General features: G+C 36.4%; 2 protein-coding genes across 2 annotated transcripts in view; one reads left to right on the forward strand and one right to left on the reverse strand.

Moving 5' to 3' along the window:
- The first annotated feature begins 1,127 nt into the window (after positions 1 to 1,127).
- On the forward strand, positions 1,128 to 5,820 carry LOC128679512 (odorant receptor 46a). Its single transcript, XM_053761804.1, has 8 exons — positions 1,128 to 1,668; positions 1,970 to 2,095; positions 2,486 to 2,700; positions 3,046 to 3,079; positions 3,550 to 3,728; positions 4,484 to 4,573; positions 4,995 to 5,150; positions 5,704 to 5,820. The coding sequence occupies exons 1-8, from the start codon at positions 1,176 to 1,178 to the stop codon at positions 5,764 to 5,766; spliced, it is 1,356 nt and encodes a 451-aa protein (XP_053617779.1). The 5' UTR covers positions 1,128 to 1,175; the 3' UTR covers positions 5,767 to 5,820.
- Positions 5,821 to 6,279: 459 nt separating this feature from the next.
- The window catches only part of LOC128679513 (serine/threonine-protein phosphatase alpha-2 isoform), a 40,774-nt gene continuing 31,156 nt past the window's right edge, over positions 6,280 to 15,897 (reverse strand). The window contains exons 5-8 of the mRNA XM_053761805.1: positions 15,626 to 15,822; positions 12,769 to 12,916; positions 12,006 to 12,144; positions 6,280 to 9,973 (exon numbers count right to left, since the gene is read on the reverse strand). Coding sequence (XP_053617780.1) covers positions 9,970 to 9,973; positions 12,006 to 12,144; positions 12,769 to 12,916; positions 15,626 to 15,822 — 488 coding nt within the window. The 3' untranslated portion in view covers positions 6,280 to 9,969. The remainder of the gene's footprint in view (positions 9,974 to 12,005; positions 12,145 to 12,768; positions 12,917 to 15,625; positions 15,823 to 15,897) is intronic.

A 15,897-nucleotide genomic window follows, 5' to 3' on the forward strand; every position in this document is an offset into this window, starting at 1 on the left:
CTAACGTAAGTACCTACATATTTCATTAGTAGTTATCATAATAATGCAAAACACAATGGCCAGTATAAACCAAAACGATTCCAATAGTGGTCTCTGTCGGAGTTGTTCCTAAAACACTACATAAGTCTCAAAATTCTAAACGTGGTGTAGACGTACCATTAGAATTTTGACTCTTGACTTAAGCACCTTCTTCCTCAAAAAGTTGCCATCCTCAACACTTGTAGAATCGTTAGAAAATTTATCTCTCTTTTTGCTTGACCATTTGGCCGGGACGATGTACCGAACATCCCCTGAAACGGGTGTAAAAAAAATATATACAAATGATATTAATAATTATATGGACTGAATAGAGAGAAATTAATCTAATTACTTTTGAAACAGTTTAACAACGATCAATTAAATTCCAAAGTTTCCTGCAATTACAATCTACTAATCAGTCGTTAAACCATTTCTTGTTAAAGAGTTAAATATTCTTCATTCAAAAATAAAGCTTAGTGTACACTTGATTTATATTTTTGATTCACTCTATGTCCCTCTATATCCTGTCTACCCCCGCCATACTACCACGAGATTTCATGTACTCAGCTAATGCATTAGCTAATACCAGTATAATTTCAACTGAACAGCTGTCACCAATAACAATTCCCAATTCGTTATAATAATTGATCTATACTATTATTATAAAGAGGTAAGCTTTTGTGAGTTTTTAAGTTTGAGGCGGGTAATCTCCGAAAGTACAGAACCGATTTCAAAAATTCTTTCATCATTAGAAAGGTACATTATCCAAGATTGCTATAGGCTATATTTTATCTTAAATTTACCACGGGAGCGAAGCTCCGAACAACATCTATTATATCATATGTTGTATGATTGATGTACACCTTTAACATTAGCAAATTATCTTGGTTCCTTTCGAGAATTAAAAAGGGGCACAGCAGCCCGAAAGATGTACATATCGACTTTGTTCCATAACTTTTGTTTTATATTTTATTTTGTCATTTTTGGTGGACTAATGGACTTACCATAGTGTATAAGGATCTTTATTTATAAAAAGTATAGTATACCTACTGTCTGAGTTAGTATACTACAAAACAGTTTAAGTTTTGATTTGCTTTATGAAGGTTCGATCCTATTAATTCTTTTACTTTTGATTTCTAAGGTTCTATCCTATCATCATGTTCTTTAGGAAGAAGCAACATAAATCCACAATAAACACGGAAAAAATAACAAATTACACACATTTTCATGAGATTCCATTAAAAATCGTAGGTTGCTGGGACTGGTATAAAGAACCAACGAGAGAATGGCAAATAATTATTAACAATGTGTATGTCTGCATGGTCCTCTTTGTTCTGGCGAGTATACCTATGACTTTATTCGTGAATTTGTATATCGAATGGTTGGGAATTATGAGCTCTTTGGATGAATTAGCAGACGCCATGCCGTCGCTCGTTTCTTTAGCTGTAGTCAGCTATTTCGTTATATATCGCAAAGAAATGTACGATTTAACGGGTTTCATGAGGAAGAATTTTGAATATTATTCGGCAAACGGCTTGACGAATATGACGATGTTGAAAAGTTATCGTGCAGCAAAGAATTTTGCCTATTTTTACACTGCGTGCACAATGTTCAGTGTCACTTTGTATGTGATGCCTGAGATTATTAACTGTAAGTATGCTTAATTAAGTACATACCACTTTTTCTCCCAATAATTTCATTATTTCCCGAAAAATTGTTCTCGTAAGTACTTATTAATAGCTAATGCGGCAAAAAATAATTCTCAACAGGATTTTGTTTTTAGATAACTTATAATTAAGTAGGTAAATGACCGTTTCTCGATCCAATTAACATGAGATATCAACTAAATAAATAAATCCAAATATACCATACCTTTTCTTTGGACGAATTTTTCTAATAATAATAAGATAATGCTCACGAATATACTAAACGATAGTTATGATCTGATCAGTGTGGATGAAGATGCCTCTTCAGAACAGGATCTATGCCGACATCACAAGAGCTCCTTTCCTGGTATTTGCTTTCATACGCCAGTGCATGGGACAAGCGTTCATCGGACTTGCCATGGGACAGTTAGGTATGTACGTACTTATTTGCTACTAATCATGACTTATGAATAACTGAATGGCTTCGTAGGCCGTAGCCAAGACCACAGGCAGATGTTTGTCTGAAGAACATTTCCTCGATTCAAACTAACGTGAATAGCTTGTCTACTCGTAGGTATTTTAGTTAGGATTTCTAAGGCCGCCATAGAAGCGCTTAAACCGAGGAGTCTACATAAAATATAATAAGTTCATTATACTTCATCAGTTCATTGAAAACAGCTCAAACTAAATCCAGCCAGATCTCACGATTCCGACGTTGATAAACCACTTACATTCTTATATTAGGTTCCATTTTATAGGATCACGTGATCAGCCTTTGTCCTACTGACGAATTAACATACCTACCATATTTTATGCCCTAGGCGTATTCTTCGCCTCAAACTCCATTCTCCTCTGCGGCCAACTGGATTTAGTATGCTGTTCGGTCCGCAACGTCCGGCACACCGCACTGCTGAAGGGCGGAGCGACTCACTCGGCCTTGACTGCGCAAGCCGACGTCCTTCTAGATGAGATGCACAGCTACATGTATAATACTGCCGAAATGGCCGTCTCTGGGTATAACTATGGAGAGACGATGGTGGGTGTTCACTTATCTTATATACCTTGTCGTAGACTTAATGTCTCCTTAAACATTGTCTTCTAGATATGTAGGTACATTTATAACGCTGCTGAGATGACGGTCTCTCTTAGTATCATTACGGTGAAAAGGCGATGGGTGTTCTTTTTCTCGTGTGTAATATTGGTGGTTCGCTGCGTAATTTTATTTGCTAGACGATCTTCTATATTCCTCCTCTCGGTGTTTGCGCAAAGCCTAAAGTGTAACTTGTTTATAGTTGTTAAGATACCTACCTACTATTTGCTAATTTAGGGCTTTTCTACCTAAATTACCTAGTCGTTATATCAAAATTTTTTTGTTTTGCAGTATGCACATTTTGTGGATAAAACCGCACAGATTGGTAAGAGATGTAATTGTTTTTTTAATAGCCTTTTTAAGCGTCCCACTGCTGGGCAAAGAAATGATTGTCGAATAATATACATAATTACGTACTTTTCAACAATTACATAGTGACGACGTACTTTTCAACAATTACATAGTAACTTTGAGAGCTTGGCTGTCTCGCCAGTTGTGTTCTTTACTATTGTCTTCATTTTCCCACCATAGCCGATCAAACATACTTTTTTTATTTGATAGGAAGAGCAACAACTCTTAACATAACAATAGGTAAACACGTAACAAATAAAGATGCTAATAACAGATTTACATATATATATATATATATATAAATTAAATTTTAACTAGGTGGGTATGTTGAATATTTTTGACACACTCGATGATGTAAACAATAAAAAAAAAATGAAAATGAATCATCACGGATCCCTAGTCTCTGCGTATTCCCATGGGAGACAAGCGTGATAATGTTTATAGATATCTACAGCAGCGCCTACGACGCGGGCACAGTAGACGCACTGCGGCGCTGCGCCCGCGTCTGTCAAGTCATCAACGTGTTCAAGGACAAATTTGAGAACTTCGTCTCGCCGCTGTTGGCTCTTAGAGTCATACAAGTCACTTTGTACTTGTGCACGCTGTTGTATGCTGCTACCTTGGTGAGCTCAACCTCTAAAATGATCGAAGTATAATTTATATAACAGTAAAATAATCAATGTCTTATTTCTACTAAGCTTTTTAACGAACTACATTTTTTTTGTTATTGCAATACCAATTAGAATAGAGAATGGTTGAAAAAGTCAGTGTTGCCAGTCAAGAGGACACAGGGAGCTCATTATTTTATATTTCTACTTGACACATATAAAAAACAAAAAGGGGAGCCTTCTGGCATAAGCACACTCACTCTGCTTCAAATGGAACACCCGCAATTTGTAGTACCTAAATAAAAATATTATAAACAAATAGTGAATGTCTTAAGTTAAAATGGTTCTAAGTAATCTAATACATGTTTTTCAATAATATAAAGAGCTTATTTACTTTGAAGTTTTCTAAATTCAAATTCAAAAATTCAAATTCAAATCATTTATTCAGAAATTAGACCTTCACAGGCACTTTTTCTCGTCAATCTTTAAATTTATAGTTATTTCTCACAAGCTAGAAACTACTGGCATTTCGGAACGACCACTGCTGAGAAAGAAATGCCGAAAGAAACTCATTTGAACAGTGTTGGTCCCTATCATGCCAGATCGGCTTACCATTATTGTTTCTTACAATTTTTTTTTTTTTTTTCTTTCTTTTCTTTCTCTTCTTTTCAAAAAAGTATGTAATTGATTACAGGAGCAATTTTCACTTATCTAAGAAGTCATGAGAGCATAATCAGTATCTTTTTTCTGTTTCATACCATCTATTGCAGAAGTTAGACATGGTGACAGTGGAATATTTGGCCGCGGTCGCACTTGACATATTCGTGTATTGTTATTATGGAAACCAAATTATATTACAGGTATCGTTTACATTCACAACTCCCACATATACTTACAAAAGTGCAATATAATATTTAGAATAGGAAACGTCACTATTGTTAGATCGACTTTAATTAATCATCTTCCTTATCAGCCTACTTACTTCTTCTTCATAGTCGTATTCCTGAGTTCCGTACTGAGGGTCGTGGTCATTACATGGAATGAAACACACGTAACAACTTTCTTGGCATTATTAATGGAGTGGTTTGCCATTGCCTTCTCCATTTCACACACAAGTTATTACTTTCACCGGAAGCAAGTGGTGATCTATGAAAACTACTACACATGAGTCAGATTAGTATACAAACTCATGTGGCACGTGGATTCGTACCTTTCGTATCCTCAGGCGGGGGTCCTAACCATTACACCACCACCGCTTCCTTACCGTGATCATATTTACAGGCAGACCGCGTTTCTACAGCAGCTTATCAAAGCGCCTGGCACACGATGGGTGTGCGGCCTCGTCGAATGCTGCTTAACATCCTACTGGCTAACCGACGCCCGATTATAGTTCGTGCTGGAAGGTTCCTCCCCATAGACTTGCATACTTTTCTTGTTGTAAGTATTTTTTGACGACATCCGTGGCCTAATGGTCACCATGCCGAACTGCCACTGGAGGTCCCGGGTTCGATCCCTGGACAGGTCAACATGGAAAATGATCTTTTTCAGATTGACCTGGGTCTTGGATGTTTATATATATGTTATGTATATATTGTATATGTTATATAATATAGTATCGTTGTATTAGCATCCCATACCACAAGTTTTGAACTTACTTTGGGGCTAACTCAATCTGTATGTTTGTCTGTCCGTATATTGTATATGTATATTTATTTTTATTTTCATATAACCACATATGTATCAAAGGAACAGCACGAGTCTGTTTTATTTATGTAGCTGACGTTTCAACCGCCTTGCAACTGTAACGTGCCATAATCCACCACAGCGTATACGAAGTACTGCAGTTTCGCTGCGACCAAGGCGACTGCAAGGTCGTTGCAAAGTTAGTCGTAAAACCAAAACAAAAAAAAAATACATTTGTAATTTTTTTACATAAATATCTATTTATTTACTGTGGCGGACTGGTTGCAATGTGACATTTATTTTGCAGATAATCAAGACTTCATTCTCTTACTACACTCTTCTAGTCAACGTGAACGAAAAACACGCTTAAGCTAATATTTGACAAATATATCCTCTTATCAAACAATATTAAACGTTGACATAAAAAAATGTAGATATAGTATACAACATGTAGTAGCAGAAAAAGGTCTTATAAGTTTTTTCTTACGAGTCACCTTGCACATTATAAAACAAAGTCCTCTGCCCCGTTTGTTCGCGATAAACTCAAAAACTAGTGCACGGATTTCCATGCGGTTTTCATCAATAGATAGTGTGGCTCCTGAGGAAGGTTTAGGTTATTTATAATTTGTTATGTTTTTACCCGAGCGAAGCCGGGACGGTCCGCTAGTAACATATAAACAATCTTCACAGTACTTATTGATGAATTTTATTAAAAATAAAATATTGGTTCAAACCTATACATACCAAAGTAAAACATTTATTAACCACGAAAGTAACTTTTCACTCCACATATGATACATATGATTATGAATGTAAGCACATTGTTAGACTTTTATAATAAAACTTAGTATTGATTATTATGGTAGAAATAAAAGAAGGTACATTTTCAGAAAGAATTTTATTTACGAAATTAATATACAATTCTCTTGTTCATACATCAATTAATCACTGATTCAACTGAAAGGCTCAGGCCATGCATGTCAGTCTAGACTGTAGCGTAATGTGTTGCTATATTTCGGCTTTGGCGAGTGTAAAGCGACCTTTTTTTTTGTTATGGCAACATTTTAGAGTCACGTTCGAAATTCTTATCCACACGGAGCTAACAAATGTATTTTTATTCTTTTTAACTGTTCAACACTATACATGCGTTCGATCAATGTGGTGAAGTATATTGTTTAATTTCATATGTCTTAGTATATAGTATATAACTATATATAACACGTTGCTTTTTTATTATTTCATTAAATTATTCTGCTCAGTTCATAAATTAGTCATAACTTTTCATATGACTTTTTCAAGCAATATTGAGTTTTAAACACGCTTTGAGCAGTGGCTTTAGTTTTTCGAACGTGAACTATCAGAAATGCTCCCAAACAAATTATACATTACTTTGATCGATAGGTCGCAATCAATAAAGTCGCAAGCTGTTTACATCATGTAAAGTCCGCACAACGAAACAAGACGTGGCGCTACTGTCGCTGAAAACAGCAACGTCGCCTATCTGTTATTGATAGTTCCTCATAATGCCACTGCACTTATTCCGTCGCACGATCTCCATCGCCCATAGACGGATGGCGTTCCCGCACAGAACAATCTACCTGTCATTCACAATACTTATGCTTACTACTTATTTCTTATAAAGGAGTTATTACTTCCAATATTATCATTACATATTTTGTCTGTCATTAATATAAATTAAAAAAAAATGGCGCGTCTCATCGGTTGTATTCCTAAATTAATTTATATAAACAACGCACATTTGCGTTAACAATTAAATCAACAAATATATTGGCTACGTTTGTAAAACGATTTTCGATTTTGACATTTCCTGTCGAGCGAATATCGACTCTGTTTGACAACAACTGGCATCGACCTATTTGCACATAACATTTGTATCAACAAGAACTGTGTGAGTGGGATGGCAATCCAAATAAAGGCATGCGAGGGAGAAAGATAGAATAGGTCAAAGTCGGCTATTGTCAATGTCAATTATACAGAGTAAATTATTAAAGCCAAGCGTTTAGTGTTTTGTGTAAGGCTGTTACATAGTATTTAGGCGCGATTTGGCTTGACGCCACATAACACTTGTTGTCTTTATCACACTTAAGTAATAATTTATCAAAACAGATGTTATGTAACATTTTACAGCATTGTGTATCATCTTAAATTAAGTTACTACATTATATTACATTTTTGATAAATGTTTATACTTCAGCCAAATGCAAACAACTAAACGCTAAGCTCAACACTACCGATGAGTAGCGCCATCTTACGTAACTTTCGGATATCGAATACAACACAAGCGTACGCAACAGGCAACCATACAACATTCAGATACAATATTCTGTAGCATTCATAATCATTCGTCCACATATACAAAACGCCCACAGGGAATCCCAGAGCCAATACTAAACTGCCCTATTACCACAGACTATTTAACTTTTAGACTGCGCATGTTTAAAGAGTAAATAAAATGATAATTTTAAATATTTGTTTACTTTTTAAGAAAAGCAACATTTTACACACTTCAAACAACAACTTGGGGGGGTTTTAACGAGAATGTAGCCGGTAGCACGTTCTGATGAGAGAGAGAGAGAGAGAGACGAGTCGCACCTAATTTCATCACACTTAAGGCGTGCGACTGCGACAGAATGAACACAAGCTAAGACTACGCGTCACACAGTGGACACCCTTAGTCCCAGTTCGAAATGAGACAAAGGACTCGATGTTTTTGTTGATTCTCCTTTTTAAAAATAATTAGATGACAGAAAGGGGCAGCAAGCAATCATCTCGCCTTGTCATGCGCAATTCTCAAGTTTTAACAGTCCGTGCTCATTTCAAATATTAAATAAAAAATAATAATCACTACACGCAACACTGGCAGTTACTACTGATGGCGACATTGTTTTTTTACATATAATCTCTCTACACACGAGCGACTAAAACGTCGTCAACGAGTCGTTACTAAATACTATTGTTTGCACAGAAAACATGATTGTGTTTAGAATTTTCGCTGTTTGATTCGGTGTTAGTCACCGTGGTACAAGAATATTTATGTGATTGTAATAATTCTTAAAATTTTCCTTCCTCTATATCTTTTACATTGAAATTCTTTACATTTTGCATCATAATATAAAACACACAATAAGACAATTTAGAAAATAACATTAACTAAAGTGACATCTAGAAATAATTTCATTATGAATGTTATTAAATAAATCATAACATTTCAAGAGAAGGACAATACAGTGGTATTATTGTACCATATCGGACTACAATCGTTCCAGCAATTGTTTAAACAAGCGAGTTGAGAAATCTCGTCAAAACTGTGACCAATATAAGAGAGCGGGCAACACAACTCTGGTATATACTTGATTGCTAAAATTTCATAATTTAAAAATTATACAAAAGTGAAATAGTATAAACAAATGTGTACGTCGTCAGACTGGAAACACTGCTATTTTCTTACTAAATGTCGATGTTTGGGCAACGCTTGACAATTTTACTACATATACATAAGGATACCTTATTAAAAATTAAATGTCAAATTATCATTCACTCCTTTTCAAAATCATTCTACTGCTACTGAGAAAGATATTATTTATTATTTATATTGAATGGTATCACAAACTTGATTTTTAATCTACACACTGACTTTGCCAGTCAAAACAATTAAAAATCAATTCAGTGAAACCGATAAATATGTTTTAAAGTTGTCAATCGTGTTTCCAACACAAAGATTGAATTAGAATTTTCGCGTTGGAAACGTTCGTTACCCCAAAGGCGCTGTAAAAATGGTAGTTTCAAAGAGCAATGTTGCCAACGTCGCAGCTCAAACTCCAAGCTACTATGGAAGCGACATACGTCGTCACATTTTCTGGAAGCGTTCTAAAGCGGACAATTTGAGTGCGAGGCTTCGACGTCCACGTTATGGGTAATCTGACTGGCATATCTGACGAATCTACGTTACGTAGATCTGTGGTTTAGTGTATTTTTAATTTAGTCTTATAAGACCGATATTTTTTTTTGGTGAAAACACTTTTGCAATCGATGGCTTCACATCACACGATATGGACGGCTAAAAATTGTAATACGTGTAAACCGACTAATTCACATCAAATATACTTGGGAAATATATGTTTAAATGTAGTAATGTTTTGATTACTCTTTAAAAACAAACAAACATTACCTATTCTAATAACTAGACGATGTCAAACCATCAATCGGGCTTTACAAAATTAACTAAGTAAAAATTTTAACAAACTGCCCTATTAATTGAAATTAAAATATGTTTTGTCCAACTCAAATATTTGACATTGAAAGAAATAAGACAACATATAAGGTGATTTAGATTAAAACATATCACGAAGCACGATTGGGCCGCGTGATTTCGGTAAGAATCGTCAGATAAGTCAGCACCAGAGATGGTTAAAGCCCGGTCGAAAACGTGTACGCTCAGTTTACGGCCAGGCGCAAGCCCATCTCTGTTAAGTATTGATAAAAATGTAGGTGGTATTTTAGTTGGGAGTCCATGCAAGTCACCGTGTGTTGACTCTGGCGTGGCGAAGAACGTTTAGCTGTGCGGCGGGTATCGGGAACAAAACACATGAGTTTAATGATATATTCGATACATGTAGTTTATGATGGTTTTAAGAGTGTTTAAGAGTGGAGGAGCTCTATGCTTTTATATTAAGATTGCCTGAGCGCATACTAGCGCCACCAACACATTTGAACTGTTTATTGGCAAAAAATGAATAAGGATCTGTGTGAATGCTACATTGGGCAAATGATTTTATCAGGAAGTATTATAGTTTTCCGTTTAGCCACAAGTTACTACACGGATTTTGGTAGCAATCGTTTTCGGTGTAGGAAATTGTGGCAACAGTGTAGCGTAATTATTATTAGTATATTACTTTTTATCAGTTTTCGCTTTAAAATAAAATGTTTGAAAACGCGATGGCTGCACTGATCGAATGGGCGCATACTGACATAGTTAAACGTAATTACTAAAAGGCTTGGTGCGTTCAAAAAGGTAGCTCAAAATAGAACTTATTTCATTGACTGCAAGAACGCAATTATGACTTAAATAAAGGGGCTCCATGTCGTGGCATCACCTATTTTTCTACGAGGAAATAACATAAAATGTAGTATACTGAAGATTATTATATGTATTCATACATATGGGGAAATAAAACAGCTAGAAGGTACATGAAAAATACATGTTCTTACCAGATAAACCAATTAATTCAAATGTATGTTTATTTACATAGAGCCTCTCGATGAATACAAAAACGACATGCTTGGTTTCAATTCAGGATATCATCAAGGTAGAAAAGACATTTTTAGTTCGACAGGCAAAACAAAACTATGCTGATTTTTTAAATCAAAAGGCTAGTTAACAATACTAATATACTCGTATGTAGAATATAAATCAAAAGATATGGCAATATTAAGAACGATTTAAAAAAAAAAATTTAATTACAAAATTTATTACAATACATTCATTCTTTTCATCGTTTTTACATTTGTAAATATGATCAAAATATAAAGGCAAGTATTATGATCCAAGGTTAGACCACCAGTGAGAGGAGTCCCTTATCAATCAAATGGCTGCTGCCTGCGACTTCGCCCGCGGCAAAAAGTAACTATAACACTTTCCGGCACCAGAGCGATTTTTGACGTCAAAGTAAAACAGACTTTTACATTTACAATATCAATTTATTATGGCGTCTATTCGCATATTAAAATATTATTTGATTTTATCAACTTGACTATCACATTGAGTTGCACCGTCAAATTTGACGTTAGATTTGAACCGGCGCGCCGATTACGTTTAGCCAAAATGGCGTACTTTGCGATTTTCAGCGCATGTTAAAGTTAACGTCAAAGTTGATGGTGCAACCCACCCTTGGCATATTTTCATCAGAGAATATGGCAGGTTATTTGTGATTCACTCAGCACTCTCTATACCTTAGTGCGGCAGCTTCATATATCTCTGAAGTTTGAAAAGATATCATCAGATATTTAGTTTTAAGTGTTGCGACTTGAGAAAAAAGAATGGGAACATTCAAAAAAGGAATTGGTTGGTTGTATTTTTTTTTGCATGATATTCGTTATTAGTTAATAAATTCTCTCCATATTAGGCACGCAAATACGTATACAAACAGGTATTTATTTCCTACATTATAACAATTACACATTTAATTTAGTATATTTAGTTATTATCAATGTAATTAAAAACCTAAGAGGTAAAGTATACTCAAAACTCTTTTACTAAAAAAACTATGAATTTATTTAACAGAAAACATGAATCGACCTCTTGCACGCCACGCTAACACAAAAATCAAACGTATATGAATAAGGGATCATCCGAGTGAGGTAGAGAGGTGAGAGAGAGGCAAGATAAGATCTTGATCCATTCGGAACTTTAATACACAAGAACCCAGACGGTGGGCATCTAGTATCACGGTAATGGTCTACAGTCACGCTATAAAAATGCATACAGTCACACTATCGTGCTAGCAGACGGTGGGCACCCAGAATCGTGGTGGTAGCCTACAGTCACTATATATAATCTAATCTACATAAGAGTACGGCAATGGGACTCACTTCTTCTTGTTCTTGGGCTGTGCGCGCGGGGGCGTGTTGGGGCGGCCCATGTTGAGGCCCGAGTACAGCTTGCGCTTGTCGGCCGGCTTCAGGATCTGGAACGAGCACATCAGCGTCTCGTCCACCGACATCAGCGCACCTGACGGACAAATGATTTTTATTGATTTATCATAATAACATACTCGATAATAAAGAAGTTGTTACTTCTTGTTGAGTGCGTTATTGTTAACACTAGTGTTAGATTTTGTTCAAGTCAAATCTAAGGGCTCCAATTTTCAATCTTTACGGCGTTGTCGAACGCTTCGCAGTTTAGAGGGCGCGTTGTGGGTTTGTATTTCACAATATTACTCTATATCAAGTCGATTCGCAGTGACACGTAGCTAACGAATCACAGCGGGGATTTTTACGCGGATTTGCGTCTCACTGACTCGATATAGTGTCAGCGGGAATTGCGCCTCACTGACTCGATATAGTGTCAGCGGGGATTGCGTCTCACTGACTCGATAGTGTCAGCGGGGATTGCGTCACACTGACTCGATATAGTGTCAGCGGGAATTGCGCCTCACTGACTCGATATAGTGTCAGCGGGGATTGCGTCTCACTGACTCGATAGTGTCAGCGGGGATTGCGCCTCACTGACTCGATAGTGAGATGTTAAATGCAAATAAACACTTCGCTCTTAGGTCGAACTTGTGCTACGATAATAATTTGGCAAGAGGACCAAGACGTACAAAGAGATGTGGAATTTTCTAGAAGCACTCACCAGCATTGTCGAACTCTCCGCAGTAGTTAGGCGCCGAGAACAAAGTAACCAGTTGCCGTTTGGCGAAGAACTCGTAGCCGTCCTCGACGACCTGATGCGCTCGGCAGATCAGGTCGAACTCGTGCTTCGATAAGAACTTGCCGACCACCTGGAAGTAGACCATTTTAAGTTAATACATAAAGACCACAATATAATATATAGTATCTATATAATATCTATGGTGGACTTCTCGGCTTAGTTTGGCAGCCAAAGATAAAGAAAACACGCGATGGGCTAGCATATCTAAATAAGATTTCCATACAATTTCCTGGCGCATCTCATTCAAAGCGGTAGATTAGGCCTGAAAAACTGTGTACACGGACAGATGTTAAGTTATGGACCTTTAAAATCTGTCCGTGTTAACCTAAAATAAGCCATCGATCAAAGTAACCATAGACATCTTTTCATCACAATTTTATTATGTGCAATATAGCATGTTCTCCATTTCAATTTGCATACCCATAGCCGGTAAAACTTTTTCTTTTAAATTGTATGTTTTTGCAAATAAATAATCTATGTAATATAGAAGGGTTGCACAATGAATGCATCTTCAATTCTCAAAATTCTTAAAGAATCTTTTTTATGAATTTTTCATAAATTGATGAAAATATAAGCCATGTTGTGTAATGTAGCAAATATTAACTTTGAACTGAAGTATGAGCAAATATATGAAATTGTTATCGAAACAAATCTGCTTATCACGAATATTTCGTGCAGATAAAAAAATGCCTTATCGTAATAGTTGTAGTATTTCACGTGCGGATTTTTGTGCAAAAAAAGCATGAAAAAATCAATATTCTAATTGATGTAAGTATTCTTCCTTAGTGTAGGAATGTTTCGATGATTTATTTAAATTATCCATACTAATGTTAGAAATGCGAAAGTCTGTGTGCCTGTCACGCTAACACGGCTACACCGCTGGGCCTCATTTGATAAAATTTGGAATACGAGTAGTTATGGGTAATGACCCAATCAAACATAGGCTACCGCGGTCGGAGCTGCGAATAACAGACAATTATTTTTGTTTCGATGATTTATTAGTATATGTGCAGTGTGATAGCTTTGACTATAATTTTATTATCCCTTTAAGACTACAGGATGGATTTTATGAAGTAGATTTCCCCTACACACAAACTTGCAAAGTAGGGTTTGCAATAATATTAGTCTAGGAAAAGATTTGCTAAAACCTAGGGTACATTTTGTCCCAGAATTCCTGCAGGAGCGAAGGTCGAACAACTTGTATGTGATAAGATAACCGTAAAAGACAAACAGTCACTTAAAATTGATCATAACACGATGTAATGATTCCGATGTACTGCGATCATGGCTGTGGCAAAATATTATTATAATATTATGTTTAATTGATAGATAACGCTCATTACCACATTAAAATAGGTTATCGAATTTATTCGCTTAATTGAGACTTGAGACATTTCTAAATCTTTGGAAAGCACCTACAATTTCTGGGTGAGAATGAACAGGATTTAAATTATTGAAGAGCTCAGAAAATGATCTATACAGAATCTTAGACAAACTCTTTTATTGTGTTCATTTATGACGTATATACTAGCTCCATTTCTACAATGTGAATATGTGATATTTATGCAGAAGCACGTACAATCGTTAATGCTATACAAACATCTTTTGATATTCAAAGAATCCTATAAGCAGCACCTGTGTGTTCACTTTTCAAACTTGTTTCTCTATGTATGAATCATTGAGAACTCTCTTCTGGCTCAATCAATTAAGTAAATAAACTGACGTTTTTTAATTACTCATGACTTATAGTCAACAGCACATCAACCTACCAAAATTCATTGCAAAGTCGTCGCTATTATCGCGCCATAGAGGTTCATGCAGGGTATGATGTGCTGTTGACTGTACATTCGATGTGCGTAGACCATCGGCATTTTACTACGAAATCCTTTGCCCTTCCGCCTATCCTGTGTTGTCCTTTGTCTATATATCTTACGATTAAGGTTTAATTTACTTTATTAGGATAGGTATCGACCAATCTTATGTTTATCTTTTGCTCTCAGTAAAGCATGCAAGTATTTCCTGTGTATGGGTGCGCCAGCGCAATTAATCAAATTGCAACGACTGCGCAAATTTACAATTTGCAAGCACTGACATTGGTGCCGGTTTTGAGCTATTCACGTAATCACGTGCAGTATAATGAGTGGGTGCATGTGTACGTTGCTATTTTTACGACACGTGACAACTTTGACGTAGTCTTCGAACCGTTGGTCTGATTTTGATGAAATTTAAAAGGTATGTAGGATCTGTCAATAGAATTTTTAAGTTTGTGGGGCATCAAAATATCATAATATAATCAGTAGTTTTTGAAATATTCACCATTTTGTAAAAACTGAATTCAAGATTAAATCCAATGTCTTAGTAGCCGAATCATTATCAGGATAAGACCACAGTAAGCCGCTTAAGAGCCTGGTGGGTACCATGGTACGTACCATTGATCTCATGATCCATTGGGACACGAGCATTACCTCAACAGTGTCACGTACCTCTGTACCGAAAATGAAGCTGACTCCACTACATTCTAGCGCTATCAAGCAGTATTTTTATCAGCATCAGATGTGACCAGATCGCATAGAAGACGGTGGGTTTCATCATCTATTGCAGGACAAGCATTACGTCAACAGTGTCACATACCTTTGTACCGAAAATGAAGCTGACTCCACTACATTCTAGCGCTATCAAGCAGTATTTTTATCAGCATCAGATGTGACCAGATCGCATAGAAGACGGTGGGTCTCATCATCTATTGCAGAACAAGCATTACGTCAACAGTGTCACATACCTCTGTACCGAAAGTGAAGCTGACTCCACGGTCGTTCTCGCCCCATCCAGCAGTATCCTTATCAGGATCGGACCAGAGCAAATCGCATAGAAGACCCTGGTCGGGTACGTCAGTGGGTCTCATGATCCGCCGGATCTGTTCCATGGCCTGCAGGTCGGGGGAGAGGCCGCCGTGGCAGCAGAAGATCTTCTCGTCCACTGGAACAATTACAATACCATTAGATATAGGTGTTAGATCCTTACATTGTTATGCGTACATATTATAAAAAGTCC

Source organism: Plodia interpunctella, chromosome 21, assembly GCF_027563975.2.
Source record: "Plodia interpunctella isolate USDA-ARS_2022_Savannah chromosome 21, ilPloInte3.2, whole genome shotgun sequence".
NCBI classification, from domain to species: Eukaryota; Metazoa; Arthropoda; class Insecta; order Lepidoptera; family Pyralidae; genus Plodia; species Plodia interpunctella.

What these genes read in the sequence shown, in the direction of transcription:
- LOC128679512 (XM_053761804.1), top strand. Translation starts at nt 1,176, where the DNA reads ATGTTCTTTAGGAAGAAGCAACATAAATCCACAATAAACACGGAAAAA. An exon ending in TGTTGTATGCTGCTACCTTG is followed by an intron (nt 3,729 to 4,483) that starts GTGAGCTCAACC and finishes CATCTATTGCAG; the next exon opens with AAGTTAGACATGGTGACAGT. An exon ending in GAAACCAAATTATATTACAG is followed by an intron (nt 4,574 to 4,994) that starts GTATCGTTTACA and finishes TCATATTTACAG; the next exon opens with GCAGACCGCGTTTCTACAGC.